General features: G+C 41.5%; 1 protein-coding gene across 3 annotated transcripts in view; it reads right to left on the bottom strand.

The window, feature by feature from the left end:
* Positions 1–19,058, bottom strand: part of UMODL1 (uromodulin like 1) — a 171,345-nt gene that overhangs the window by 72,076 nt on the left and 80,211 nt on the right. For all 3 annotated transcript variants that reach the window (XM_033940476.1, XM_033940477.1, XM_033940478.1), the window contains 2 exons: positions 6,591–6,728; positions 4,660–5,625 (listed from right to left, as the gene is read on the bottom strand). In XM_033940476.1, the coding sequence (XP_033796367.1) occupies positions 4,660–5,625; positions 6,591–6,728 (1,104 nt within the window). The remainder of the gene's footprint in view (positions 1–4,659; positions 5,626–6,590; positions 6,729–19,058) is intronic.

The raw sequence follows: 19,058 nt of genomic DNA, 5'->3' as shown, positions 1-19,058 counted from the left end.
GTTCAAATCGGGCAAGCCGTTTTTGCGTTGGCAGCTTTTTACATTTTTTTTCATTGACATGAATGGGTGAAATCTGATTTTCTGTTTGTAGCTCCGCCCACGTGTGCAGGTGGGCCGCGAGACCCCCAGAACATATCACCCCAGGTAGTGAGGGATCTGCATACCAAGTTTCATTCAAATCGGTCAAGCCGTTTTTGCGTGATCGCGGCACATACACACACACATACATACACACATACATACCTCCGATTTTATATATATAGATAAATGTTAATTGGGCAAGCATGCATTTATAGGATAAACGCATAAGGAGAGTTAACGACAGTTGTCTTTGTTTTTTATGCTACAGATGGTGATTAACATCAGTCTTTATCATGCTTTGACATTGTACTAATCAACCAGATAGTTTCTGTTATGTCTGTAGTTCATTCTCGACGAAAGCATAACATTGCCCAATTATTGTAGATATGAAGAAAGTATACAAATTATACTTTGGCTGTCCACTGGATGACCAGGATAAGTCTTGGGCTCCACATATCATCTGTACCAGTTGTTCCAATGGACTTCGTGACTGGCTCAATCAATGATATGGAGGGAACCGTGGGACCACATTAATGATTGCTACTGTTGCCTTGTGAACACAAGTGGATTCTTAGCTAAAACTAATCCCAAAATGATATATCCTACTCTGAATTCTGCTATTAGGCCTGTTCCTCATGATGACTCACTGCATGTCCCTATACCTCCACAAGATGGACTTGCTTCTGTGGAACATGATGAAGAATGTGATGATGATGCAGCAGCTGGTCACAATCCATTATCTGATCCTGATTTTGTGAATGATGAACATTCAGAACCAGAGACCTTTACACAAGCTGAGCTCAATGATCTTATTTGTGATCTAAATCTTGCAAAAGAAAAAGAAGAACTTCTTGCTTCAAGGCTTAAGCAAAAGCACTTGTTTGCAAAGATACTAATATAACTCATTACAGAAAAAGGAATTATAACTTAATAACATTCTTTACTGTAAATGGCTCATTGTGCTTTTGTCATGACATCAACGGGCTCTTCAACAGTTTGTCACAAGTGCAATGTGCAGATGAATGGCGTCTCTTCATTGATTCTTCACAGAGAAGCTTGAAGGCAGTGTTACTGCACAACAGAAATTCCAAACCAAGTATACCAATTGCCCATTCTTTTCATCTAAAGGAGTCTTATGAGAATATGAAGAATTTACTAAAAGCAATCAGTTATAAAACACACCAGTGGAACATCTGTGGTGATTTGAAGGTCATTGGTATGCTAATGGGAACACAAGGAGGATTCACTAAATACTTCTGTTTCCTGTGCTTGTGGGATAGCAGATCTACAGCTGAACATTATGTCAAGTGTGTCTGGCAGCTGAGGGATACCTATAACCCACGGAAAAGCAGTGTGAAATTTATGCCATTGGTGGATCCTCATAAAATATTTCTTCCACCTCTTCATATCAAGCTGGGGTTGATGAAGAACCTGGTAAAGGCCATGGGTAAAGCAAACTCGCCAGGTTTTCAATATCTTATGAAGAAATTTCAAAAAATCAGCACTGCAAAACTGAAGGAAGGGATATTTATAGGCCCACAGATCAAACCTGTTATGCAGGATGAAGATTTTAAGCAATCACTCTCAGCAGCTGAGCTTGAAGCTTGGGAGGCATTCAAGTGGTTAGTGGAAAACTTTCTGGGTAACCATAAGTCTCCTTCATTCAAGGAAGGAGTTCAGAATCTCTTTGACTCATATCAGAAACTCGGCTGTCGCATGTCTTTAAAATACACTTTTTGCACTCACATCTTGACTTTTTTCCAGAAAATCTTAGTATGGTGAGTGACAAGCAAGGAGAACATTTTCACTAGGACATTCAGTTAATGGAGCATCGTTACCAAGGCTTCTGGAATGAAAGTATGATGGCCAACTACTGCTGGATGTTGTGCCATGACAATCCAGATACAACTCACAAAAGGAAATCATATTCTTAAGCATTTTTAAAGAAATATTGGTTGCTAAGTGACACAGTCCAGTATAATTATGCTATGCTGTGTGCTTATTTGACTTTGGACTGAAGATACTGCAACATTTTTTAAGTTGATGCTGCAATTCTTAAAACCCTGTATGCTAAAATGCTATAAATTAATATTAGTCATAACATTAAAAGTTTACATGACTGAAAAAACTAATAATAGATCTGAAATCAGCATGAAAAACTAATTTAGAAAAATGTGCTGGGTTGTCAGATGATTCCGAAAAATAATTTTTTGTTGCCTTGTGTAATTACTAAGTGAAAGCAATATAACTAGCACAAATCCACTATACCATTAAGAAAATTAATCACAAATGGAAGATGGACCAATCTTCACTAGGATTGAAAAAGAACATAAGAATAGCCTTACTGGGTTAGACCAATGGTTCATCTAGCCCAGTATCCCATCTTCACTATGGCCAATCCAAGTCACAAGTACCTGACAAAAACCCAAATACATAGTAGCAACATTCAATGCTACCAATCCAGGGCAAGCAGTAGCTTCCCCCATGTCTTTCTCAAGAACAGACTATGGATTTTTCCTCCAGGAACTTGTCCAAATTTTTTTTTAAACCTAGCTACATTAACTGTTCCTATCACATCCTCTGAAAATGAATTCCAGAGTTTAACTATTTTCTGAGTGAAAAAATATTTCCTCCTATTGGTTTTAAAAGTATCTCTCGAGTGTCCCCTAGTCTTAGTAATTAGAATGGGGACATGTGAATCGATATTATACTTCAGTATAATATCGATTCACATGTCCCCATTCTACACCACTCAGGATTTTGTAGACTTCAATTATATCTTCCGTCAACCATCTCTTTTCCAAGCTGAAGAACCTTAACCTTTTTAGTCTTTCTTCATACAAAACGAGTTCCAGCGTTTTTATTATATTGGTTACTCTTTTTTGAACCTTTTCTAGTTCCTCTATATCAGTGTTCTTCAACCACCGGTCCATGTACCGGTGCCGGTCCGCAGAAAATCCCTATTGGTCCACAGGGCTGGCACATGCATCGGGCCTGAGACTGTTCTTCAGCCGCTGGTCCATGGTATGACCGATGCAGCATTATCTTTGGACTGGCTCCCTCTTCCTCAGTGCTGCAGTGCACAAAGCCGTGGGCAGCAGTTCCTACGCGCATCCTGCACCTGAACCAGAAGTCTTCTCTCTGACGTCGCAACGTCAGAGGGAAGGCTTCCAGATGCGGTACGGGACGCGCGTAGGAGCCGCTGTCCACGGCTTTGTGCACTGCATCAGTGAGGAAGAGAGAGCCGGCCCGAAGATAACACTGGGGACAGCATAAAAAGGCCAGGCGGGAGCAGGCCAGAAGGTAAGGCACAGCATGGAGGGAGAGAGACAACAAAGGTAGGGGGAATTATTTTACTTTTAAATTTAATAATTGAATTTACATCTGCTGTCTGTATTTTGCACTGTTCAGTAAGAAATGTATTTGGTTTTTTTCTCTGGGGTTGTACTGCATGCAGAGTCTTGAATCTTAAGGTTTCATTTGTATATATTAGCACTTTTAGTTTTTGGTCCTGTATTTCCATGGGGTTATCTGTTTTCTGGTAGAAATGAATGTTGAGAAGCATACAGTGTGCTTTGTGTTGTTTAATTTTGTGGTTAACCATTACGGTATGTGTTGTTAATAAGATTATATTATATGTGTGTGTGTATATATGAAAAATGAATGGAAAAAATGGTGTTACAATTAGTACTATTATGGGGCGGGATCTGGGGTGGAGATTGGGCGGAGATGGGTGGGGTCTGGCCCACGACTTAGCCCAGTGTTCTTCAACCACCGGTCCACAAAATAATTCTTTTATTTCCGCCGGTCCATAGGTGTCAAAAGGTTGAAGAACACGCCTTATCTTTTTTGAGATAAGGCGATCAGAACTCAAGGTGAGGCTGCACCTTGGAGCAACCAGAATTGAATTCAGTGCTCAAGGTGAGGTCACACCATGGACCAACACAGGGGCATTATAACATTCTTAATCTTGTGTACCATCCATTTTCATATAATTCCTAGCAGCTTGCTTGCTTTATTGGCCACTGCCGCACATTAGGCAGAAGGTTTCAGTATATTGTCTACAATGACACTAGATCTTTTACTTGGATGCTCTCCACCAAGGTGGACCCTAACTAGAAATAACAAAAGTAAAATACACTATAGAAGTCCGAATCACTTGTCTCAGAATAGGTGTTCTCATTATGCGGTAGGTTCAACAGATCCTTGTTTCAGAAATAGCTTCCTTCTTCAGGAACCCCCGTTCTGGGCACAAGTTAGTGTGAAAAAGACAACTGACATATTGGCTCAAAATGGTGTAGTGGACTTGAGCTATATTTATTAATTATTTTGAAACGCACACATGTTTTTGAATAAAGTGAGGTGTCTGATGATTGTGAGTTAGCACTGATGAAGGTTCTGTTCATCCAATTGGAAGGGTTTTGATCATACTGCTATCAGAGTATCGAGCATGGCTGTTTATTAAATTTCACACTGAGGACCTCACACACAAAATATCTATATTTTAGTTGTTTCATGTTATTTTACCTTAAAGAGATTTGGTGTCCATGAAAAAGAAGCAGAGCAAAGCCCACTTACCACAGTCCACTGGAGTAGAAGAAGAAAATGGTAAGACAGCAGAGGATGTAGAAAAGTTTACAGGCTGATTCCAGGAGCTGTTCACCTTATCTGGACTTGCTGTGGAATAAGAATGTGTAATTTCTTGGAGAAAAGCAGATGTGTTTGCTGCCGGATCCTCTCTCATGATGTGGCTCGTGTTGAAGATATGAGGAGATTTTGTTATGTTCTGCAGCTGGGCTTCAGACAAATTGAGGTGTGCTGCATCGGATGATGGTACGGAAGTCAGAGGAGGAGCACTCTGCTGAGGCTGTGCTGATATGTTTGACTCAGTGGTTCTTTTGTTTGTAGTGATCGAACTGTTCCTAGGGGACACTGGCATCATACTTGAAAATTGGGTGCTGGCTGAAGGCATCGAACTGTTCCTAGGGGACACTGGCATCACACTTGAAAATTGGGTGCTGGCTGAAGGCATCGAACTGTTCCTAGGGGACACTGGCATCATACTTGAAAATTGGGTACTGGCTGAAGGCATCGAACTGTTCCTAGGGGACACTGGCATCATACTTGAAAATTGGGTACTGGCTAAAGGCATCGAACTGTTCCTAGGGGACACTGGCATCATACTTGAAAATTGGGTACTGGCTAAAGGCATCGAACTGTTCCTAGGGGACACTGGCATCATACTTGAAAATTGGGTACTGGCCAAAGGCATCGAACTGGTCCTAGGGGACACTGTCATCATACTTGAAAATGGGGTGCTAGCCAAAGTCATCAAACTGGTATTAGGGGACACTGGCATCCTTTCTCCCATACTTGAAAATGGGGTGTTGGCTGATGGCATCTTTGTGTGGGTTGAATGCACTGCAGTGAGCATACTTTCTGTGGCATTCTCAGTGGAAACAGGCATTCCTCCTCTGTCTGTGACTGCCACGCTTGTGCTTGACCCGGGTAATATTGCATCAGATTTAGAAGAGGTCACTGATTCTGCAAAACAGAATTATTCTGCATTAGAGCGGTCACTGTGTTTTCAGCTTCCATAAGAACTTAAGAATTTGCCACTGCTGGGTCAGACCAGTGGTCCATCGCGCCCAGCAGTCCGCTCACGTGGTGGCCCCCAGGTCTGTGCCCTAACCAAGACCAACCCTACTTGCGTTTATTCTGGTTCAGCAGGAATATGTCCAACCTTGTCTTGAATCCGTGGAGGGTGTTTTCCCCTGTGAGAGAGCGTTCCAGTTTTCCACCACTCTCTGGGTGAACTTCCTTAAGTTTGTACGGAATTTATCCCTTTTTAATTTTAGAGACTGCCCTCTCGTTCTCTCTACCTTGAAGAGGGTGAACAACCTGTCTTTAGGTACTAAGTCTATTCCCTTCATTATCTTGAATTTTTTGATCATGTCCTCTCTCAGTCTCTTCTGTTCAAGGGAGAATAGGCCCAGCTTTTCTAATCTCTCACTGTACGGCAACTCCTCCAACCCCTTAACCTTTTTAGTCGCTCTTCTCTGGACCCTTTCGAGTAGTACCATTCCATCCTTCATTACTTCCTGACAGTGACATCAAGCCGGCTAAGGGCTGGAAGAAATGTCCCCTGAATTCTTCCGAGTTCTCATCAACCAGCAGGGGTCCCCCCACCCAGTCATCCTTGGGGCCTAATTAAATCCAAATTACCCTGGCTTCAAAGATGTGTAAGTCTGATCTCAGACCTCATATAAAAAGCCAGACTCTAGGCAAAGCTATTGTAAATAAACTAGAATACTGGATTAGATTATCCTCCTTCTAACATTTCATAAGAGATGAAACTGACTGTGTAAGGACCGGGTAATGTTTCTCATAGGCTCACAGAAGGTAAGACTGATTTTACCAGGCCTGGGCATACTTCCCATAGGGCCAAGGCTGGAGTCATTCCCATAACGAGGTCACAGGAAAGGATGAAAGGTTCTAGTGCTCCTCACCAGTGCAGACATGTCCAGGGTGAGATGGATCGGCATCAATTGCTGTCGTGCACTGACACATGTAGGTGCCCAGTACATTTCTGCACTTGGCAAACTCAGAGCAGTCATTCTCCGAAGGTGATAAGCACTCATCAAAATCTGCAATCACAAAGCAGAAAGCACAGAAAGTCATTGATGGTAGAGATCATGTACTCAAACCTTTTCAATAAATGGTCTATTTACATCCTATTTTTTTAATCTTCTCCTGCAAGACCCATTTCTCCTCAATTTTTCACACTCTTTTCAGGCTACTATGTTATTTTTCCTGGGAAAAGGCTGAGTATAGACAATTTGCAGCCAAGAGCAAAAAGAACATCTTACAGACCTAATATTTCCAGGCTGTAACCTGGTTTAGAGAATGACACGGGGACAAATTTTTCCCCATCCCTACCCCATTCCTGCAACCTCTGTCCTCATCTGCACAAGCCTTAAACACTTTAAAATCATAAATGTCCAAGGCTTGTGTGGTTAAGGCAGAACTTATAGGTTTGGGGCAGGGATAGGAACAGCAACAAAACTTGCAAGGACAGGATGGGGAAATTGAGTTACTATGGGGACAGAGAAAAATTTGTTCCCGTGTCATTCTCTACCCTGGATCTCTCTCTTTAGGCAGGGGTGGGCAACCTCAATCCTTGAGGGCTGCAGTCTAGTCAGGTTTTCAGAATTTTCCCAATGAATATGCATGAGTCTATTTGCATAAATTGGAGGCAGTGCATGCAAATACATCTCATGCATATTTATTGGAGAAATCTTGAAAACCCAACTGGGTTGGAGTCCTCAAGTACCAAGATTGCCAACCACTGCTCTAAGACAAAAGACTGCATAGATGGGAAATGTGTGTGTGATACTCAGTCACTTACTCTGATTTTAAAAAGTGATGGTGAAAGCTAGAAGGATGCTAAGTTACATAGAGAGAAGTATGGCCAGTAGGGAAAAGGAGGTATTGATGCCCCTGTATAAGACTTTGGTGAAACCTCATTTAGAATATTGTGTACAATTCTGGAGGCTGCACCTTCAAAAAGATATAAAAAGGATGGAGTCAGTCCAGAGGAAGGCTACTGAAATGGTATGTGGTCTTCATGATAAGGAGTATGGGGACAGACTTAAAGATCTCAATCTATATACTTTGGAGGAAAGACAGGACAGGGGAGATATGATAGAGGTGTTTAAATACCAATGTAATGTAAATGTGCATGAGTCGAGTCTCTTTCATTTGAAAGGAAACTTTGCAATGAGAGGGCATAGGTTGAAGTTAAGAGGTGATAGGCTCCGGAGTAATCTAAGAAAATACTTTTTTACAGAAAGGGTGGTAGATGCTTGGAACAGTCTCCCAGAAGAGGTGGTGGAGACAGAGACTATGTCTGAATTCAAAAGGGCCTGGGATAGGCACGTGGGTAGGCACGTGGGATCTCGGAGAGAGAAAGAGATAATGATTACTGCGGGTGGGAAGACTAGATGGGCCATTTGGCCTTTATCTGCCATCATATTTCTATGTTTCTATTAACAGAGACTTCTGCCCTAATCAAGCAAGCATGTCCTTGAAACTTCTGTACATTGTTTAATCTGTTGTAAATTTTGTCTTAAAATATGCATTGTGCTCTAGGAGTGAATTCTATCACCTCTCTTCCAACGCCAGTATTTCCTCTATATTTCAGACTCAAGATGGCTATCTCTCTGACTGTCCCTCTGCCTAAAAGACTGCTTCAACATTGAAGACAGCTATTTACCTCACCTGTGGCTCTGCAAGTCACCCTAGAAGCTGCACTTCTCTCCTAAATCAGACTTTAACAGAACCACTACAACAGACTAGAAGTGGCTCTCCAAATCTCTCCTTACTCTGACTTTAACAGACTCTCTGCTTCTATAAAACTGCACCATTGACATAGCATATGCTACCTCCAGGAAACCCTTCAAGACAGACTCCACTCCCATACAGCAAACCAGGCTGTTCAGCGGTCTCTCTCTCAACTGTTTGCCACGAACCAGCAGAGCTTGAGCACATCATTAAAAAATGATTGGTTTTATTTTTACTAGGGTTTCCCGTGTTTTGCATTTCTCTCGGTTTCTGAGTATGCTCTTGTCTGCATTTACACATTTCCATCTGTGTTACACATATCCTTTTTACTAAATGAAAGATCTTTTCCTTTGCCTTGATTGGCCAATCTATATGGGTAGTCCTTTCGGCTGTACGTTGCTCTCGATTGGTTCCTGCTCACTTCTTAATGACATGCTGAAGCTCTGCTGGTTTGCGGCAAATAGTTGAGATAGAGACCGCTGAACAGTGAGTATTATTTTATAGCCTATGAGGTAAGCCTATTTATATTTTATTTTTGGTCACTTTATGTTTATTTGCTTTTTAGGATAGCTGATTCTTGTGGGTGGCCCTGAAACAGTGGCGATTCTGCCACAAAACGATCATCGGCCCTTATCACTGCTATCTATGTTAAAACAGCTTGTGTCAATTTGGTAGTTAATTGCTTACCTCAAGGCTTATTTAACCTTTGTGTGAAAGTTTTTTCTGCCGATGATGTAAGGGTGGCTGAGAGTGGGTTCACACCTCCACCGCTCTGAGGCTCTTTCTTTCGCTGGTTAATTATTGCTTTGATGCACGAACATTACTAATGGAGTGATTTTGATTTTATTTTGGGGTGCAGAACGCTCCATGCAGGCTTATAAATGCATGAGTGCTACATGAATAGATTTTGGCAGGGATTTTTCATAGGAAATTTTCATCATCTTAATAAGGCACACAGAGTAGTTCTAACAGAAAAATGAAATTAAGTGTGAGAAACCAGAGATTGCTGAAATGGAAGCACCAAGAAGACATCTTTCTCTCATCACCTGTGGAGGTAACAGTCCTGTTACTCTACAGTTTAAGAAAGAAATCTTGTGCACTCATGAAAAAAGTACATTCTGTGCTCAATAAGAGCCTCATCCTTTGGGATTCCACCTTTGCTCAGTCTCTCACACACAACCTCAACTTCATTAAGTCTAATTGTCATATTTTGTTTTTCCAAGTGTTCGATCTGTTTACAAGAAACTGTATAAACTATTTTGCTCCATTGATTCAGTATTGGACCAGCCCAGAAGCAGGATAGATAAAACCCTTTCTTTGGGCTTGTCTCCCAGCATATCTTTCCTGCTTACCAACCCGTGGGCTAAGTGAATGGGTGTTTTCCATGGCAAGGGATACTGTGGTGGAAAAACTGATGTGCCTAAAAAAAACTTCCTGTGCCTGATTTCCCTTGATTTCCACGCAAGTGGGAAGAGGATTGAATTCATAGTTACACTGGAGCAATGTATGCCCACACTTTATTTATTTACTAGTATTTAAGCCCGTTACATTAACGGGTGGTAGAATAGATCCGTCTTTCTGTCTGTCTTTCTGTCATTCTATCTCTCTCCTTGGCCGCTATCTGTCTGTCTTTCTTTAATTCTCTGTCCTTGGCTGCTATCTGTCTGTCTGTCTTTTTTTCTGTCTCTCTCTCTCCTTGGCCGCTGTCTGTCTTTATTTTTGTCTCTCTCCTTGGCTGCTATCTATCTGCTGTCTCTCTCCTTGGCTGCTACCTGTCTGTTTCTCATGCCCCTTCTCCTACCTATCTGTCTTTGTGTGTCTTTATTTCTGCCTGTCTATCTCCCTGCCCCCTGCCTGTCTTTTTATAAAGGCCCTTCTCCCACGTACCATTTTTTTTTTGTAGAGTGCAAAGGGCAACCGGCACACAGAAACCACCGCTGGCTCAGCTGTAGGAAGTATAGTAGGAAAGCGCTGAAAACCGCCACCCGCGCATGCGCCACTACTACCATGTCTCTGCCTACTCTGCCACGGAGCTATGGATCATGGAGGCAGAAATCACGGACATAGGAGTGCGCATGTGTGCTTAGGGTTTTATTATTATTGATTTAGTTTTCTATACCATTCTCCTAGGGGAGCTCAGAAAAGTTTACATGGACTTATTCAGGTACTTGAGCATTTTTCCCTGTCTGTCCCGGTGCACTCACAATCTATCTAATGTACCTGGGGCAATGGAGGGATTAAGTGACTTGCCTAAGGTCACAAGGAACAGAATCGGTTTCAACCCACAACCTCAGGGTACTAAGGCTTAGATTTAACTACTGTGCCACACTCTCCCCACTTTTTGCCCTCATTATCCCACTTTGAACTGTTTATCATTTATTAAACTTGATAAACTGCCTTCGTTGCAACGCAGTTTACAATATAACATTTTTTAAAAAAAATTTTAACCCCCCAAACCAAGAATAGAATGCTGCTAGTTAAATAAGACAGTAACACACACTCAACCTGCTTTCCATACCATCCCTAAGACACATCAACACCATGCGTAATAATAACTTTTTGATTACCGCTGCTTCGCTTTGGAACTTTGCCCCAACCCATCTAAGAGACGAAACAACCCTAAATCATTTCAAATCAAAACTGAAAACCTTTTTTTTCAAGATACCTTCGAGTCATAACCGTTCTCTTAAGGACGTTTTTCTCCTTTCAGCTTGAAACATTTTGTTTTCCCCTCCCTCTTGTAGCTTCCCTTCTCCTTTCTGTACTTTAATACATTGTAGTTCTCCCCCTTTCCGTATCGTTTTCTGTATGTTTTTCTTCCTCAGACACTGCCAACACTGGATTGCTTCCGGGTTGCGGTGGAGGCTGACTTTGCTCCGGGCTTAACAACGCCCGAGTCTGTGAGCCGAGCTCGCCCGACAAATTCGGGCTTACCCCTGAAGTAGAAGCTGCAGATTCACCCAGTCAGATAAAGGCTTCTTCAATAGTTGTCTGCACAAGCCGTTGTGGTGCCACTATTGACGCCGGAGGGTTGCCACGAAGGGCTCCTTTCCTCTTACCCATAACTAGGTAAGAGGAGTGCTGTTAAGAACGCCAGCAGACCCAAAATGACGGAGTCTCCTTCTCAGGCATCCTCTCCCGTCGCCATCTTGATTCCTCTCTCCACTTCCACTTCTAAAGCTAATAATATGAAACACTGTTGGTCCAGTAGAGTTTTTTAGCCCCAAATAGTAAAGCATAAAAATGAATTCCCTCTTTTGTAGTCCCTTTATACTGCTGCTGCTTGTATCACTGTCCAGTTTGCTCCAGGTCCTGCTGTTGCCTGGCCTGCTCTCTTGCTCATTATTACTAGCATTATTGCTGCTGATTAGTCTGTTCTCTTGGTTGAACTCCCTACTGCATTCTTGCTATTATCATTTATCCTTTATTAAAATTTTCTATACCACCTAGCCATACACAGTCTTAGCAGTTCATAAAAAAAAAAATATAAAAGAGAAGGAAAAGAACACCGAGTACAATAGGACAGACCTATATCAGTCATACAAGCTTACCACACACAAAAGGCATCTTACAAGAGGCCACTGAAAAGTTCTCATCCCAACCAAGAAGAGAATGATGTGAAGCCATGAAATTTACAAGTTATTCCACACTTTGACACTTTTTGTTTCAATGAAATGAAGAGTGTCATGAGAAGTGTGGAATAACTTGTAAATTTCATAGCTCTACATCATTCTCTTCTAGGTTGGGCCAAAGACTTTTCAGCGGCCCCTGGTACACGTACCCCATAATGAATCGCTTCCCCGGAAAAAGTTAACCAAATGCTTGAACAACAACAAAAAAATACCCCCCTCCCTTTTTATTAAGCTGCATTAGGTTTTTTTTTATTGCAGGCCGCGGCGGTAAAAGCTCCAACGATCATAGAATTCCTATGGGTGTCAGAGCTTTTACCGCAATGGCTGACAATAAAAACTCTAACTTGGCTTCATAAAAGGAGGGGGGGGTAAGTTTTCAAGAGTACCGGACCATGGTGCGCCCCCACCTGGAGTATTGAGTCCTACACTGGTCGCTTTATATGAAAAAGGACATAGTACTACTCGAAAGGGTCCAGAAAAGAGCGACAGAAATAGTTAAGGGGCTGGGGGAATTGCCATACAATGAGAGTCTAGAGAAACTAGGCCTCTTCTCCCTTGAAAAGAGGAGACTGAGAGGGGACATGATCGAAACATTCAAGATATTGAAGGGAATTGACTTAGTAGAGAAAGAGAGATTGTTCACCCTCTCCGAGGTGAAGAGAACAAGAGGGCACTTGTTAAAGTTAAAAGGGGTTAGATTCTTTATGAACATAAGGAAGTTCTTCACCCAGAGAGTGGTAGAAATCTGGAATGCTCTTCTGGAGGCTGTTATAGGGAAAGCACCCTTCAGGGATTCAAGAAATGGTTAGATAAGTTTCTGCTGGACCAGAACATACGCAGGTAAGGCTAGACTCAAATAGGGCACTGGTCTTTGATCTAAGGACTGCCGCGTGTGCGGACTGCTGAGCACAATAGACCACTGGTCTGACCCAGCAGCAGCAAATCTTATGTTCTTATGAGTCTTTTAAAACTTTTCAAAGAATCATTTGCATAGAGTTCAATTGGGAGCTGATTCAAAAGAATGGAATCCAGTCCCCCCAAAAAGGTACTATCATAAGTTGATTCCCAGCAAGCCCATGCAGGAGAAGAAAGAACCAATCTATGTTACGACAATGATCTTCTGGCTCTAGACAATGATCTTCTGGCTCTAGCTGAAATATAAGGGATAGCTAATGATCCAAAGTATAGAGGCATATCTTCACAGAGTATACTATGTACTAGTATGAAAAGTTTAAATGTAATCCAATATGAAATGGGCAACCAGTGGAATTGTAGAAACAAAGGTGTTACATGATCATATCTGCGAATGTTACCTAATAAAAGAATTGCTGAATTTTGCAATGTTTGAGGTAGATTACAAATTCACATTCCAATTGGAAATCAACAAAGTATGAAGTAATGTTTGCAAACTCGCCTCATCAAGCATGTCTGTGACAGCACACAGCTAATGTAAAAACACAAAAACCCTTTTTATACCACTTTCGATATCTGTTCCTCAGCCTGAAGCTGATAATTAAAACTCCCAAGGCATCCACAACAGTTACTGATTTATCCAAAAATGTTGGAGCTTGTATAAAATGATCAGCACAACGACAGATCCAGCAGGCAATGGTTTTGTTCATTTAAAACCAAATGATTCTCATTTAGATAGCTATTGACATCATGCAAACAGCTTTGCTTGATGTCACTAGCTATCTAAAGTTAAGAGTGATATCATTGCTATGAGTAGTACATCATCTGCATACCAATGAATGCTAATTCCATGACTCTGTATAAGCGAAGGCAAAATGTTAAACAAAATCGGGGATAAAGCTAAGCCCTGAGGAACACCTCAGCATATCTGCTATTGTCTAGAAATAGCACCCTGCAATGAAAGTAAAAAAATTATGATCAGATAAAAACAATTCAAAACCATTTCAAGACCTCACCTGCAAGACCAATAAACTTTAATCTGGAATATAAGAGCAAGTGATGTACCAAATCAAAAGCAAATGCTAGATCCAAAGAAATGACCAACACCAAATTGCCATCATCCAATATACTGTGAAAATCACTCAGTAGTGATGTCAAAATGGTTTCAGTGCTATACGCTCTGCTCACTATCCAGATCATTGAGGATGCAGGATATTGCCATTACCAATACAACAAATAAGCTGCATAAATGTCACTTTTTCTACCACTTTTGAGAGAAAACACAGATTTAAAATAGGTCTCAGATAGATCAGATATACCCAGATTCTAAAATAGGACATACAACTGCGTTTCTCCAAGGCAGAGGAGTCACACCCTCAGAAAGGCTCAAATTGACCATCAACAAAAGCAATGGCAGTAAGCCATGTTTCAGATTTGAATCCAACTCGTAGTGTCTAGTTGACAAGAGGTAACATGCATATTAGCAATCGGTTTACCAAGAAAGGTTAGCATGCAGGGTTGAAATGTCTGCCAATCTGCAGATAACAGCCCTTCTGATATTCAGTATGTACCTTTCGCACATCTTAGTTGTTTTTAATTAAAGTCCAATATGATATCATGCTTTAAATTTAGTATGTTTCAATCTCTTTCTCCGCGATGGAGCTATTGCACCCAAATTCCTACTCAGTGCTTCATCCCACTTTCCACCTATTCTGCCAACAAGCAAGATACAAAATCAATAGAGAATTTTTGAAAACAACAGACACAATTGATTTGGGTCCAACATTCCCTATATCTCTGGTAGTGCATAACAATTCAGATGCCATAGTTGATAATAGTACTTTAAATATCAATGCAGCATGATCAGTTCCCAAAAATACACATTTTTTTAACATCATCCAATTGACAATCCAAGCATCTTTCCATAAGAATCAAATCCAGGGTATGACCACCCTTATGGGTCAGATCAGAAATCCATTGTTCCAATCCCATATTATTCAAAAATGATCAAAAGAATGCAGTGGCACCTACCATAGTTGAATTCCGAATGCAATTCAAAATTTCTTAATCAATTGGCATTTTAATTGAAAACATCATGTAAGGAGGATCTGAAACAAGGGCTTGAAGCTCACTGACCCAACATGAGGAGATGAGAGATATGAGAAAGGCCACCCTTTATTTGGCATTGTTGCTCAGAAGCAACATGTGCCTTCTATGGCTCTTATGGTAGATCTGCATCTCCAAATGCCTGTTTTACTTGGCACTGTTGCTCTCGTTCAACATCATGTTACGTATAGCAGTCATTTCACAATTTGCCAATTAAAGGGATAAGAGATGTCATTGAGGGTGGCTTGAAAGGAGGCTGCATGAGAGCAGAAAGGACAACATTAAGGTCCCAGGTCACTGCTGAATACTAGATTAGAGATCTAGTATTCAGCAAGCTCTTCATAAATTTAGAAATCACAGAATGTGCAGATAAAGGCTTGGAGGATGGAAAGCACTAATAGCACTCAAATGGACTCTGGTGGATGAGATCTTCAGGCTGGAGTTGGCGAGGTGCAGGAGATACTCCAGCATGGATGGGAGGGGTCAAGTGCTAGAATGTGGTGAGGAGGTTCTATACCAAATAGTAAAGTGAGTACAATAGGAGTGTTGTGTAGAAGGTTTTCTATAGGCCTCAAGGATGGCTGATACTGGAGTTGATAGTGCCAAGGCCTTGAATGGCCTGGAGAGAGGTACCAAACTGTGAGAACTAACGAGCATATATTGAGAAGGAGGAGAGAGCTGTCATTCTGTATCAGCAACATTGGAAAGATTGGAAGAGTGATGAGTTCCTTTAAAAGGAATAAAATCCATTGGCAATATTACTCGATCTTTCTTATATACTTTTACAATGATTTGAAATGGGACTTCCTCTTGTGTTAGAACTCTTTTCTCTATCCAGATTTTCTGTAAATCTATGAAAACACTGTTATTTCAACAATTCTTAGAAAATTGTTTTAAGGAAAATTAGTTATCTTCTCTCTAGGATGTAGGATGAGGGTCTTCATTAATAAATTATTTTCTCTCTAATCTAACTACAGTACTTTCATTCTGATTATCGATTTATATGTGAACCGAGTTGAGCTCCTTTTGGGGAGATGACATGGTATATAAATCCAAAATTTAGATTAGATTAGATTAGGAGAAGAGGGAACCATGGTTGACAGGGCCATTGAGGCACTATGAGAATCATAGGGCTCCTTTTACGAAGGTGCGCTAGCATTTTTAGCGTACACTACAATTCCGCATATGCTAATCCTGCGCTAAATGGAAAATACTAATGCCAGCTCTATGGAGGCATTAGCATGTAGCACGCGGGGCAATGTAGTGCGTGCTAAGTGCGCGCTAAAACCGCTAGCACACCTTCGTAAAAGGAGCCCATAGTGTCTTGTTCCTGGAAAAAAAACTACACTGGTTGTCGGTGGAAGCAAGGGTCATTTTAAAATTTGCCTGCCTCTGCTTCAAAACCATAACAGGTTCATCCCCAATCTACCTGTCGCACCATTTTGAATTTCCAGGCACCACTTGCACACGTAGTACCTACCTGTTTGCTTTTCCATTCTTGAAGGGCTGTATCTACAAGAGATTCCTTAATAAATCATTATCATTCCAAGCACGCAAATGGAATGTTTAACCAACTTCATTTTCAAATGCATCCTCCTACCAAACCTTCAGGAAATCAATAAAAAGCTATCTCTTTGATAAATTTCTCTGACTCCTTTCCTGTCTTGTTGTATCTTTGAAATGCTTCCGGATAAATCTTGACTACTCTTGGCATGCTAATGTAAACTGAAAGTCTTCTTTTGTAACATTGCTATCTGTATACAGTCTCTTCCTCTGTAAACCGCTCTGAACTTCTTGTTTTTGGGTTGTGAAATGAATCGTGTGAGTTTCCATTATTTCCTATGGGGAAATTCACTTTGATATATGAGTGCTTTGGATTACAAGCATGCTTCTGGAATGAATTATGCTCACAAACCAAGGTTTTACTGTACATCCAGACCTATTCAGAGTTCTGCCTTCTCTGCCCAGGGTAGTACTAGCAGTAGTTCTCATGATATGCACTCTTTTTAAGGCAGACTCCACCACCAAAGTCTGGTGTTGTAATTGTGGCTTGTTAAAGCCAGGGCAAGATTGGATGCTGTAGAGAGTGTCCAATGTGCATGGCACTACTGGGACATCAAGGGGGGGGCTTCCCAATTTTTAGATAAGGCCTCTCTCATAAAGGTGTGGAGAGGAAATCTTATATTGTCTTTATGTAACTCCTTGTAGAAGAGTGCCTCCATGAGCTGTACTCAAGGCTACATTGTAGATTCCATATTTATTGGCAGTGCCTGTTCCGTCTGATAAACCTTGTGAAGGACAGGCTTTTTGGGAGTGATCTTTGGTGAGGTAATGGAGGAGATGGATCCAAAGACTCATCAGCTGACAAATCTGGATAGTCCCTACAAGAGCAGAGAGATAGTCGCTACAAGAGCAGAGAGATAGGTCAGAAATGTACTCCTGGATGTTAGACTTTCTTGGACGTCAAAAGGGATGTTGAGGAGAGCAAAGAGGCAATTGCCCTGAGGAGTATCAAAGAGACTGCTGGAATGATGATCAACATGGGGAGCATTTAGAGGAGTGTCGAGAGTAGGATGAGAAACTGTGCTCCCTTGATGACAAGGCATGTCTGTATTCCAATGCTGGACATCTATCAAGTGCATTAATAGTGGACACGTCTGGACATGGAAACTGGGCATTTAGAATGACTTTTTCGCTCCATGAAAAACAAAAAAACTGAGGATCCTGTGGACTGATGCTGAATAAGAAGGCACTGATGCATGCAGAGTGCATGTGGTCTCAACACCTATAAAGTGAAAGGACACTTTTGGACTGGCCATACAGGGATAACGTCACCCACACGTGTGAATATACTGCCTGCTTGTCCTGGGATAACAGTGTATGCCGGAAAGTGATTGCCATGTCTTACAAACTGGGATAGCATTCAGCAGAGAAAATAAATGCAGTACAAAAGATTGACCATACAATATTTTGCAGGTCAAAATTAACAGCTTTAAAAATTACCTTTGCACTTATCAACAACCAATGTAAACTTTGCAACAGTGGTTTCATTCTGTCAGATTTACTTGCCTTACACAACATTCTGGCTACTCTATTCTTTATTGTTTGTAGTTTTTAAATAAATCTATCAGTACTATCCACATAAATCACATTACAATAATCAACACAAGAGAAACTACATGACTGTGCCACTGTTTTAAAATGTTCCTCCTCACAATATTTAAATACTGTATATGAAACAGCTTCCTTAAAATCAAAGGAGTTTTTCTAACCAGAGGGAAGGCTTCTGGGTCAGCCGTGGGCAACATGTGGGAACCGCTGTCCACAACTTTGTGAAGAGACAAGTGCGGCTAGAAGGAAGGAGGAGGAGGCCTACTTGAATGTCTTAGAGCCAACCAGAGCACAGGTACACACCTGTGTGTGTGTGGGGGGGGGGGGAGGACGAACCTGGGACACAGAATGGAGAGAGGGAATGAGTGGGTCACATTGGGACACAGGAGGGAGGGAGAGGGGATGCGTTGGGACATAGAAGGAAGAAAGGGAGTGTGAATTTGAGACAAAGGCTGGAAGGAATGAAGGAGGGCAGAGGCACGAACTTGGGACACAGAAGGGAGGGAAGGAGCACTTTGGGACACAGAAGAGATGGAGAGGTTACAAATTTGGGACATAGAAAGGAAGGATGGCGGAAGATAGAGAAATAAATGCTGAGGTGGAGGTATGAAAGAAAGAAAGAATGTGCATGGGGAAAGAAAGAAGGGAGAATTATTGGGCATAAGGAGGGAGATAATTGTTGGACATTGTGGTGGGAGAGGAGTGAGGTAGGGATGCTTAGGGAAGAGAGAGATAAAAAGGAGAAATGTTGGATGTGATGGTGGAGCGGGAACAGTGGAACAGATGGAAAGGGATGCAAGCGGGAAGAATGTTGGACACGGTGGTAGAGGGAATGGAGGGAGAGATGTGGCATGGTGCTGGAGAGAGATGATA

The sequence above is a fragment of the Geotrypetes seraphini genome, chromosome 4 (assembly GCF_902459505.1).
Source record: "Geotrypetes seraphini chromosome 4, aGeoSer1.1, whole genome shotgun sequence".
Taxonomy (NCBI): Eukaryota; Metazoa; Chordata; class Amphibia; order Gymnophiona; family Dermophiidae; genus Geotrypetes; species Geotrypetes seraphini.
The sequence above is the reverse complement of the archived record's forward strand: the minus strand, read 5'-3'. Positions and strand labels throughout refer to the sequence as shown.